General features: G+C 51.6%; 1 protein-coding gene across 9 annotated transcripts in view; it reads right to left on the bottom strand.

Annotated features, from left to right (window-relative positions):
- The window catches only part of gse1b (Gse1 coiled-coil protein b), a 214979-nt gene that overhangs the window by 2809 nt on the left and 200537 nt on the right, over positions 1-11633 (bottom strand). For all 9 annotated transcript variants that reach the window (XM_029256257.1, XM_029256258.1, XM_029256259.1 and 6 more), the window contains 12 exons: positions 9512-9678; positions 9111-9308; positions 8402-8563; positions 7536-7879; positions 5930-6263; positions 4403-5004; positions 3716-3828; positions 2895-3168; positions 2519-2632; positions 1715-2095; positions 1348-1623; positions 175-278 (listed from right to left, as the gene is read on the bottom strand). In XM_029256257.1, the coding sequence (XP_029112090.1) occupies positions 175-278; positions 1348-1623; positions 1715-2095; positions 2519-2632; positions 2895-3168; positions 3716-3828; positions 4403-5004; positions 5930-6263; positions 7536-7879; positions 8402-8563; positions 9111-9308; positions 9512-9678 (3069 nt within the window). The remainder of the gene's footprint in view (positions 1-174; positions 279-1347; positions 1624-1714; positions 2096-2518; positions 2633-2894; positions 3169-3715; positions 3829-4402; positions 5005-5929; positions 6264-7535; positions 7880-8401; positions 8564-9110; positions 9309-9511; positions 9679-11633) is intronic.

Raw genomic sequence — 11633 nt, 5'->3', positions numbered from 1 at the left:
TAAGTGAAGAAAGGAAAATGGTAGTCTCATGGTAGATGCAAGCAAAGGGTGTTGGGAGGGGTGGCAGAACATCTGTTCACAAACATGACACTGCTTTCGCTACCCTGCCTGTACTGGAGAGGAACTGAGCATGCTCAGAGCAAACACGGGTACGGAACGAAGAGAGACACTCACCCCCATGCTGTGGGAGAGCTGCTCGGCGGTCAGGCTCAGGTTGTAGTGATGGGCCTCCAGCTTCCTGCACTGGCTCTGAAGCACTTGCCGCTCAATGTTTTGCTCTGCGGAATTTGGGGTGAGCGGAGGGGAAGACAACAGCCTGTGAGCCTGCGGACATGGCCCTGGTGCTCATTAGCATTGCGGCAGACGGCCCTATCCTCACGCTGCGCACTGAGCGCTCATCACTGGGGAGCGGGGCTGCTGTGCTCCAGGCATCACGCTCCTGCCCCGGCACCCAGGCTCCAGCACTGGGCCTCATTAGCGAGGAACAAGACACCTCCGTGCCCTCTTCACGGGCGAGATGAGATGTTTGCGGCTGCATGTGTCTGTGTATGCACTTATTTGTGTGTGTGTGTGTGTGTGTGTGTGTGTGTGTGAGAGAGAGTGAGAAAGAGAGCACATGTCTATGGTTAGGTGTGTGTGTGTGTGTGTGTATAATATGCATCTGTGTGAATGTCTTCATGCATATGTATCTTAGCAATTGTGTATGTATGGACATGACGACAGTGACAAACGAAAGGTGCGTTACACTCCCATTCTCTAAAACGTCAAAATTTATACAAGTTTTTATAAAATCAACTTTCAAAACAGCATCAGCTCAAGCATAATTTTACAATTATTTGTTGTTTTCAATAGAATGTTTCCATTTTTAGATGCCAAATCTCATCAAGCTTTAAGCCCAGAAGCCCACACAAGATTGAGGGAGAGGCAGCAGCAGTTCAAAAACATGTGACAGGATTTTGTTTTCATGTTTCAGGAAAAAAAAGAGGTGAAAATGTCTTTTGTATTAATGCTGAACAGCGCCCCCTTGCGTGGAGGCGGTGGAACCACAGCTACTGTAAGGGTCTCCATACAGGATGAATGATGTAAAATAGGTCTATGGGAGGAGCCTGGGGGGCTGTGACACCTTTTCCTGTTAGGGAGCAGGTAGGGAAAAAGTGTATTGTGGCCTAAATTACAACAGGTAGATTCTACACCTTCTAATAGATTCAATCTACATGAACATTTCCGTGTGCCCTTCAGCAATACTGCTCCCCTCAATGAACAATATTTTTGTTGGTCAATACAGTACAGGAACAGTATTGTTCACATCTGCACTGGATTTTCTGTCTTTGCTGCAGCTGTACTCACCATCCATGTACTCCTGGTAGGCTTCATAGATGGCTTCGATGCCCTGCCACCGTGGGGTCTGCATCTCATCATCATCCATTTCTTCATCCCCAGAGTCCTCCTCCTCAGACTGCTCATCCAGAGCTCCGGGTGTCTCTCGGGGTGGAGGAAGGGGGCAGTGCTGCCCATTGGGCTGAGAGTGACCTCCTCGGCTAGGGGGTCTCTGCAGCTCTGGGATGTTATAGTGCACGGAGGCATCCAGCTTGTGGTTGGGCTCGGCAAGAAGGGAGGCTCCACCTTGTGGACAGAAACAGAAGGACAAGCTGTCAAAGGCAAGGCATGCAGCACACCTGACGGACAAATGATCTCTCTCTACAGTTCAGTGTACCTTTGTGCTTCTGTAGTGCCTTTTGGGTGGACTGCAGCACAGATTCGTGGAACTGTTGGGCAAACTCCTCAGCTGTGAAGCTCTCCCAAGGTTTGGTCTTTCCGTTGAGGCTGTGGGAGGCATCCTTCTGGTGAAGCGAAGGCCACATGCTGTGCAAGAGGCTGGAGTTCTTCTTGCTGGGCTGGCCCTCGCTCTGCCTGGGCCTGTCAGGGAAAGAGGCCAGGGGAGGGACCTTTGGCCCCGACACATCTGCAGTAACCCTCCGCTGTTCTGTATGGCTGCTGGCCTCAACAGGCCTCTGGATATCAGCAGGTGATGGGCTACGGGGTCTCGTGCCAAGCTGCTTGTCAGAGTTGACAGGAGGCTGGTCTACGCTGGGGCCTACAAGAAAACCACATACTCAGTGCAGCACTCAGGCTAACATGCAGCTTTGAACACAGGGAAGTGTCACTTCAGAAGAAAACACCTGTCATGAGCAGCTAGGTGACAAACAAATGGCAGGGAAATGTGGGACCAAAGTAGAGCAGCTCCAATTAGTGCAATCATGTCTGTTTAATATTCACACTTGGTGTTTGCTGGATATGGTATCCTGTACCTTCAGTAACCCGAGCTATAACTTCCAGAAGTATCTCCACAGCCGGTTTGCGCAGTACTAAAAGTGGCATGGGAGTATAAATGTTTGCTTGCTCTTACACTCTAAAATGTGAGAAGACACAAAGAACATGTGAGTGTGATAATGCAGAATGATGAAAGCAGCTGGCTGTGTGTGTGGGTGTGTGAGGGAACGTGTCTGTGGACCCCTACCGGAGTGTAGGGTGGAGGGGCTCTTGCAGAGGGGCTGCGGTGCATGTCGGATGGAGTCCAGAGTCACAGTCTTTTGTTTTATTGCCTGCAGCAGCTCCACCACCTTCTCACTGTCTGTGGGAAAGAAAGGGCCAAAGTGTTTTAACTCCTTCCTGACCAACCACACTGCCCGACACACTATGTGCATCTACTAAGATACTTTTCTGGACCTCTAGACCAATGTGAAAAGCTATCTATATACTGAACAGTTTGTGTGTATAGACACAGATGACTCTGCTTATGTGTGTTTTCATTATGAACATGTTGACAGTACAGACACTTACACAGATGCTTATATATGCAAATACTCAAATATGCAGGTGACCACATGTCCTACCCTTCCTCTGCTGGACATTGACATGAGACAGGCTGAACATGGTGAGGAACTTCTTCTTGTCCTCCAGCTCAGGGGAGCTGTTCATCTGCTCAGGTGTGAAGCGAGTAGTGAGGGGGGATCGGGCCGGAGGTGGAGTCTGCCGCTTGCTCTGCATGACGGTGGGGGAGGGGCTCCGTTCCCGCAGCATCCTTCGCCTTTTCCTCCTTTTCTGCTGCAGCAGCTCCTCCCGATGGGCATGTGTGGTCAGGTTGAACAAGCGCAGGAACTCCAGTTTCTGTGGGGTGGAGGAACAGAGGAGCCATGATGAGCAAGGGGGCACAAAGCCAAACACAGATGGAGAGAGCACGTACTGGGGTCATGGGCCAAAGGCTGGGCTTTAAGCTCTGGTCAGACTTAGAAGCCAGCGGGGTGGGGGGAGCTATCGATGCAGAACACACAGGGTGATGCAAAGCCAGCTGCCGTTTCCCTGGGGCCATACCGCAGGTGCCATTTGTGTGAGAGCCAGATGACAACCCTGTTAGTGTGCTGAAGCACTGCATGTTTACCAGGGCAGGGCTGCTTCAGTGCCGCGTTAACAGTTCACATCCAAATAGCTAACAGTTCAATACAAAGGTTGCATATCGCCTTTCTCTACGATACAAGTTCATCTGCACAGCCATGTTTTTTTCCTTGCGTTATGTCTGTATTTACAGCCCAGCGCACTTTCTCACAAATAAAGTCGCTGAGCTGTGATGTGCCCGTAATTAGGAGAATGCATATTGCCTGCAGTGTGTGCTGCTACTGTGTAGAGGCAGTGGGAGCGAGGAGGGGAGAAGGGCTACCTCAGAGGAGTCATCCAGTTTGAGGGGAGGCTGATCCGCCACCCGGCGCAGGTGTGCTCGCACTTCCTCCTCGTCGCTTTCATCATACGAGTCGTCCAGGTCGTAGTAGTAGCCTGTTCGGGGAGGGCAGTGGTTACAAGGAGGTGTGACAGGTCCAGATACCAAGTCCTGCTGAAGAAAACAACAAACACCTCCCAGCCACCCACCATCAGGCCTGTGTCTATTGCACATCAGCCCACTGTGTTTAACCTGCCTGTCAGATGCCATTTTAATTAGCTCCAGTCAAGTAACTTTCCTGAAGCAGCAGGGAAGAAGGGAGGGACAGAGATGCAGATGCCAAGGAAGAGAGAGGTGAGGACAGAGACTGAAAGAGAAGAGAGCAGAGCCAGAGAATGCAGTGAAGGGACAAAGATTTGTGTTTTTAAAAAAGAGCCACAGATACAGGGGGTAACAAGAGGGTGAGATGACAGGAATGGAGAGGAGTAAAGGAAAGCATGAACGATACGAGCACAAGAGGGCAGAATGAGGCAATGCATGGTATCAAAGGGGATCACAGTGGGATCAAAGTGTCCGCAGCGGTCTGGCGTTTCCTGCCAAATGTGCGAATGGGTTCTGGCAGTGTGCGTGGGCTGGTGTAATCATCTCCCTCGTGTCAGCACATCTCTGTCAAACACAGCTGCATCTCACCTTTCTCCCTGGCCTCCCTCCTCCTCCTCTCCTCCACGTCCAACTTGCTGACCAGCCGGCGATGCTGCTGCAAGAACTCATCGTACACTATCATTGGGTCAGGCCCTGGCCGGATGGGTCCCAGAAGGCCCCTGTAAGGGGCACTGGCCTTATGCACACCACCAAGGTCACTGTACTGGTTCGGCAGGGACAAAGATGCCCTCTGTTGGCTCAGGAAGTTGTGTGCCGATTTCTCCAGCTCTGCCAAATAGGCACCGGGCTCCAGGAGCCCAGGTGGCCTCATGGTGGAGCACTTCTCTGAGGCCTCTTTCCTCTTGACCCCATCCTCCAGCTTGTCAGGGCCTAGGTGCCTCTCTGGTTTGCTTAGAGCTGGGGCTGTCCGGCTGGGGTCGTAGCCACTGGAGGGGAGGGCCTCTTGACTGCGTCGAGAGTCAGAGGCTGTGTCAATCAGGGAAACGGGGTTCCACAGGGTAGTGGGTGGAGGTGGAGGTGGAGGCTGGGCATGATCTCTCTGCTGTGGTTTGGGTGAAATGAGGGGCGGAGGCGCCCCCAGGTGGGGGAGAATGTCTCTGCTGCCTGACTCGTGGTGGTTTGGGAGGGGCCTGGATGGGGACAGAAAAACCACCACAGTCAGAGAAATGCAACCATGCAAGCAGAACGAGGTATAAAAGCCTTCCCCTGGGCTCCTGTCACAGTAAGGCTAAAACAGGCTTATCTCATCCTGAAGAGGAAGCCAGGGGGCGGTATGGATCGCTCTCTAAGCCAGCTGCTCAGACCGGGCGTCCTTCAAATGGCTGCACAGTGAATCCGAAGCGCTTTCATTTAAACGGATCCGCCAGAAACCCTGGGATAATGAGCAGCTTTTACAGGGTTAGCGACGGCTGTGTCTTACTGCATGCAGAAGGAGCGCGGCAGGCAGTAGCCGTTTCAGCTAAACTGGTTAATTAAACAGCCATCTACCACCCAGGCAGATTATGTTAATCAGAGCTCTCGAGCCCGCGAGTTCTGCCTCTATCTGTTAAACGCAGCCCCTGCACACAGCAGCGAGGAACAATCTAATTATCAGTCAGGATTACAAACAAGAGGTATGTCCGCCCTCCCATCCAGTGCACAACCCTGGTATTAAAGTATTAATTAGGATTGACCTCAATAATGGCACAGAAGCCAGGCCAAGTGCAGATATTATAGGGATGAAGGAGGGGAAGAGGGAAAAAAAATGAGGAAAAAGAAGCTGGAATTAAACAAGGTGGGGAAGATAAAGGGAGAATTAGCCATTGTGTAGTGTCCCCTTTCTCCTCCCCTGAAACCTGCTTGCATCATTAATCCCTAGATGAGAAACAGCCAAGACCCATCAACAGGCACAGAGCCTCGTGGGCCAAGCTCCACTGAGCCACCAGTCACCGTGCCAAACCCACTCTTTCAGAAGGCAGCAGGAGGATGTACATTAATGGAGTTCCTTTACCCATAATCCCTCAAAAACATACTGCAGGGCAATATCTGAGTGGAGGCACTGATAACCTGTCTTACCGCTGTCCCTCTGCCCGCAGGTCTGTCCCCTCCGCGGGCCGACCTAGGTCCATGTGCTGCTCCAGAAGTTGCTGCCGAAATTCAGACACTTGGTACTGCCGGTCCTCTTTCTCTTGCCGCAGCTTCCGCTGCCGGGCAAGCCAGCGCTCCTCCTCATTGGCTCGCTGAAGCATCATGGCTGCAGCCAGGGCCCCTGGGGGTACCCCACCTGGCCCCAGGTAAGCACTGTGGGCAGACAGGAGGCCAGGCACTGCATGGTGGGCAGCAGCCAAAGCTGGGTGGAGCGCTGGCTGGACCGGTTTGGGGGCAGGCAGAGATGCTTCTTTGGTCTTGTCTGGTAAATGAAGTAGACAGCTCAGAGTAAATATCATGGACAATATGATTATATCTACCCCATGAACACAGAAAACACAGCTAACACATGTGAAGAAGTGCAATTTCACAAATGCCGCTTGTAGTTCGACAAACAGAAGTCCAGGTCTCACCTTATGAAACAAGTTGGACTTCTACTAAATGTGTGCGGACAGACAGCGAACACACTGGGGGATGGGGGGAGAAATCACTGCAGAGGGAATGGAAAGCCACACAATGTTTCCTTTTTTGCATTTCACAGCAAGAAATGGAGCTAAATAATGCGTGGTTGGCTCGACAGCAAACTCAAGCGCAGCATTCTGTCCTCAAAGTCCTGCTGGGCAAGGTGGGCTCTGGAGTGATGAATTGGAGCATTAAAGCCAAAATATGGTATAAAGATGAACTGCAGTGCGGCATGAGGGGAGAAAAAAGGAGGGGGGGGGCGGGGACTAGCTTGCATACATGTGGCCAAAGCAACTGGGTACCTGAGTATTAATATGGACGTGTTTACTTGACGGAACGTTTTAAATAACGCATCTCACTAGTTTTGCCGTATCTGGGTTTTCCAAAGCAAAGCCCCTTGAATGACCAATGCACATAGATTGTGGTGAAATAATTCAAGTAATCGGGCCTGGGACAGGTCTGAATGCAGGGCTTATAAAAGGGACCAAAAACCCTTTGGGATCTCCATTAACCGCCAAAAAACAAAGCAGCGTAGTTTTTAATTACTGTTTCACATCTGTTTTTACATTAAAAAAGTTCTATCTTGAAGAGAGTTCACAGCCATTTTTTGCTGATGTTATATCAAAAGGAGACCTTTCACAATAATGCATTAATACTTCTCCAAGACTGCCTCTGTTCTTGGCCCAGCTGACTCATTACAAACACAGGGGGACGCTGGACAGCCCTCTGCGTTTTATGGGCGACCATTCAACTGTGGCAACAGACTCCCATCCCTGCGAACATCATTAGTGTAAAAGCCTTTGTGGGTCAGAAGAAGAAAAGCTCTCTTCTCAGTTCACCTGGAAGGAGGTTAACTGCTTTGCCCTTCGCTTTTATTGGAGCCATTTTGGCTCGGGAGGATCTTGTTTAACAACCATGCGTGCTGGTATACAGGCAGGGGTTCCTCTCCAGCAACTGTTGTGCGTGCAGTGACTATAAAGCACCTATGCTAACGTTAAAGCTAATGCTGCCATAGCTTGTGTGTACTGGGAGCAGTTGGGCGGGTGTGTGTTGCTCTGTACAGGAGCCGTACCCGGCCTGCTGGGAGTCAGCCTCTCCCCAGGTTTGGCTCTGTCATCCACAGCTCCCCGGGCAGCGTGTAGCTCTGCCAGGTAGTGGCTCTCAATGACCTTGGAGGCCTGCAGCTCCTTCTCCCGTGCTCGCTCCTTTAGCCTTTCTGCCTCTCGCTCTCTCTCCCGTTCACGCTCTCTCTCCCGTTCCTTCTCACGCTCCCTCTCTCTTTCCCTCTCACGCTCCAGCTCCTTCTCCCGTTCCCGCTCGCGTTCTCGCTCCCGCTCGGCCTCGCGTTCCCTCTCCTTCTCTCGCTCCCTTTCGCGCTCCCTTTCCCGCTGGCGTAGCTCATCCTCCATCTGCAGCCTGAGGAAGAAGGGGATAAAAACCGCAGCGTGTGAGATCTCCCAGGCAGCCCCTAGCAGGATGAAGCACCTGCAGCTGCATCATAGGAAGAAAGAAGCTAGTAGGTCAAACCAGAAAAGTGTCAGAATTGCCCCATGCGCACAGATGCTGATGAAGGCATGAAAAGGCAGATCTTGCCTCTGCTCTGCTGTGTGGCTGAGGTAGAGCAGGAGCCAGGAGTGGTTCTGTCAATCACACAACTGCTCAACTGACAGTTAATAACTAGTGCATGTATGCTAAAAATACCAAGGTAAAATTCTGTCACCCCCCTGCAGAGTTAGATTACCGCATGCAGCAGTGAGCTGCAAGTGTGTGTGTGTGTGTGTGTGTGTGTGTGTGTTGAGTGAGCAAGACAAAAAGTAAGGAAAATTATTTGGTTGAGACTGAGCATGTGTGTGTACCCCAGGGTGTCTGCAGTGTGACATTCTGTACCTGGTATTGGAGGAAATAGGATGCGAACGGCAAGATATGGTGGCGAGTTACCTCTCTGACAGGCGCTCGGACTGGAGGGCTGAGAGGTCCCCTGGGTAGCGCATGCCAGGCAGGTGCATGTGCATGGCAGAGGGGTGCAGGGGGGGCAGGGATCCAGCTGTCAGTGGGTAGAAAGGCGACCTCAGCGAGGACAGGCAAAAGGAGTCGTCCATCCTGGGCAGGATGAAGGGGGAGAAGGGTGGGGGGGGGGGGGGGGTGGTTCAGTACTGGAGTTGGAAACTTCCTGAGACACCACTCACTTTCCCCCAATGCTGATTTCATTAACCCCTGATATCTTGCCCCAGAGGGCTACTTTAACACCAATTTCCATCCTAATGACACCAATAGCTGCGACAAGTGCCACACAGCGGTTACACACAGGGAAACGTGTCCACTTGCTTCTGCTTCCAGCTGACAGAGATTGGCCATGATGATCAGCCCTCAGCTTTAATCTCTGCCAAGTGGTACAGCAGTCGTGTTTGTTCTTTTATAGCACCCTGGCTTATGTTTTTTCGGAACCACACTAGTAGAATATGCACCTTCTGGTACAAAAAAAACATCTGACCTCGCAGACTGTCTGAAATGTCTTGAGGCACATCATCTTCCTTTAGGTCTTTGGTGAAGCCATGCTGCTACATACAAAGTGCTGATAGTCTTACAGAAGGCTAATACCAAACAGTAAAAATACAGAAAGGCACAAAAAGCCAGTGCAGCTGCCTACCTGTAGGCAGAGAAAGATGGGTGGGGCAAGTACCCGGGGTGGTAGTAGGCTGCAGCAGCGGCTGCGGTTGCAGGATCCAGGCCCAGGGGGAGTGAAGGCATGCGCAGGTCCTCTGCTGTTGCATAGGGTCTAAAGCTACGAAGGTACTCCTCTGGGACACCAGTGGGGGCGGGCACATGGGGCAATTGTTGTGGCAAGCTGTAGGTTGGAGAAAGGACTCTTGCAACACCATCCACAAGCAATCAAGCAATGACGACTCAAACTGCCAAAACCATGAATATCATTAAAGGGCACACAAGGTAGGACTTGAACAGGGAGCAGTAGCTGGGTGGCAGTGAAATGAGAGCTCTGCATGGGTGTGTGTGCATGTGCACATGGGAGAGCGTGGCAAGGGTACTTACTTGAGCGGCTGGAAGCGGGTGTCCTGTACGACAGAGCTGGGTGTCAGGCCAAAGGCGTAAGGGTTCCCGATGAGGTGAGCGGGGATTGAGGGCCCCCCCTTCTCCTGGTGTACGGTGGGCTCGGTGCCCAGACGGTCCCGGCTGGCCCCCCGAGGGCCGGATTCAGCCTGCAGGAACAAGAGCCCAGGCATTGAGCTGCTATTGTGCTGCGTGCCTGTGACCGACATGCCTGTCCACACGCATAGAGGCAGAGCGGTGAGACGACTGGGGAAAAGGCATGTCTTTGTACCTCCTCTGGCTCCCTGGCAGCACAGCCGTCATTCAGCGCAACCTTAATTCCACCACGTTCATCAAAAGCTCCAACTGTGGCTTTGCAAACTTTGCAAAACATGTCAAACCTGCCTATGTTTGCCACTACAAAAAACTGGACCCCTGAACATTGCCTGGCGGGAGAAATACACAAGCATACGATAAGTACAAGTAGTGTCCTTGTAGCAAGTACAGCTTTCATCTATCATCATCAGACACGGCATCTATTCCAGGCAATAGCAAAGGGCTTTCTGATGGTCACATTTCACAAACCAAGCATCAACGCTCGCCAACCTGTATTTTAAAGCATCTGCAATACAAGGTGTAATCAGCTTGAGACAGGAAGATGTCTTATTACCACACAAAATGACAAGTGGCATCTTAATCTGAGAAGCATGATGATTGAAAAAGCAAACAAACAGCAGTAGTAGCAATAGCAACAAGCAGTCATCTATGAGGGAGAAGCTGCCAGAGCACATCTGTGAGTGTGGGAAGTGGCAAACCCAGGTGCAGGAACAGCCCCAGTGCCCAGTTACAGAGACAACAGTCAATGTGCGATTAATGCGGCCTAGATTAACTGCTACCCCTGCAGACAGGAAGCTGCTTCACAACATGTGAAGAACAGCCCTTGCTCCCTAACCCTCCATCTGTGGATGGTTGGGTCACGGCCAAAAGAACCTGGCCTCTGTGCCCTGGTCCATCCAACAGGGGGAGACAGAGACACCAAGGGATGTTGCTGGGTGGGGTGATGGCAAACAATGGAGAGCCTGGGCAACTACTGCCTTTAGCTTCCTCAGGTGAAATCCTGCACATGCATAAAAGGATAACCCAAGTGATGGGGCCAAGGAAGGGCAAACCCATCCACATTACCGTCCCAGAGAAGCCCCGGAGCTTTAAGTTGTCATCTTTTACAGCATCCTGGATGGCAGAGCCGCCTCCGACAAAGAAAATTCCACTTAGTGATCCATTACCTCCCTGCTGAACGCTGGGCTTCTCCCCCGCGGGCAGGCTGCCTCCAGCCGCTGACCCTCCTGACTCCGGCGTGCTAACTTGTAATATTAAATGCCAAAGATGTCCCCCCGCTGCCCCCGCCTGGAGGCTGCACGCTGCTGGCTCCCCGTATTTCAATGCGCTTCCCTTGGCGGCAAGCCAGCGCTGCTATCAACGTCGCTGCAATCCTACCCCCCTCTCCGCCAAGCTGCTGTCCTTATGCACTCTGTGACCTCTGCACCCCACCTCCAAACATCTCCTGGGTCCTTTAAAAGGGCTGAGAACCAGTGCCTTTGCAAGCACTAAAGGGTGCAGTCAGGGGCAGGGGCACAGGGCCTCACTGAAGAACCCAAATGTTCACTGAAGCAGAAAAGTGGTTCAGATATGTCAAAGGAAGTCAAAATCAGAGATCAAGCAGAAGAACTTGAAATGAGTCGCACCCCCTATCCACTCACTCCCTCCCTCCCTCCCTTTGTTCATCTCTGTCTCCTCTGCATCTCCATCACGCAATGAATCGCAGGCTGTCTGAAAGGTGGAAACCTCACTATTCAGAGCCTCTCCTATTTGCTTTGTGGCCACTGACATTTAGCAATTCCCTCCCCGCATGCACTAAATACCAGAGGGGTGTATTAACAGAGCTTGAGCAGAGATTACCATGTCGCTCAGATGATATCCCAGTAAATCAAACTCAACGACTGACTGGTGTTTGCAAAGAGGCATCCGAGGCAGCGCTGCTTCTTTCCTTATTGGGTGCGAAATGGCAGGGTATTTGCAAGTTCTCTTCTCATAGCATTTTTAAAAGAAATAACTAACCTTTTTTTCC

The sequence above is a fragment of the Scleropages formosus genome, chromosome 11, assembly GCF_900964775.1.
Source record: "Scleropages formosus chromosome 11, fSclFor1.1, whole genome shotgun sequence".
NCBI classification, from domain to species: domain Eukaryota; kingdom Metazoa; phylum Chordata; class Actinopteri; order Osteoglossiformes; family Osteoglossidae; genus Scleropages; species Scleropages formosus.
The sequence above is the reverse complement of the archived record's forward strand: the minus strand, read 5'-3'. Positions and strand labels throughout refer to the sequence as shown.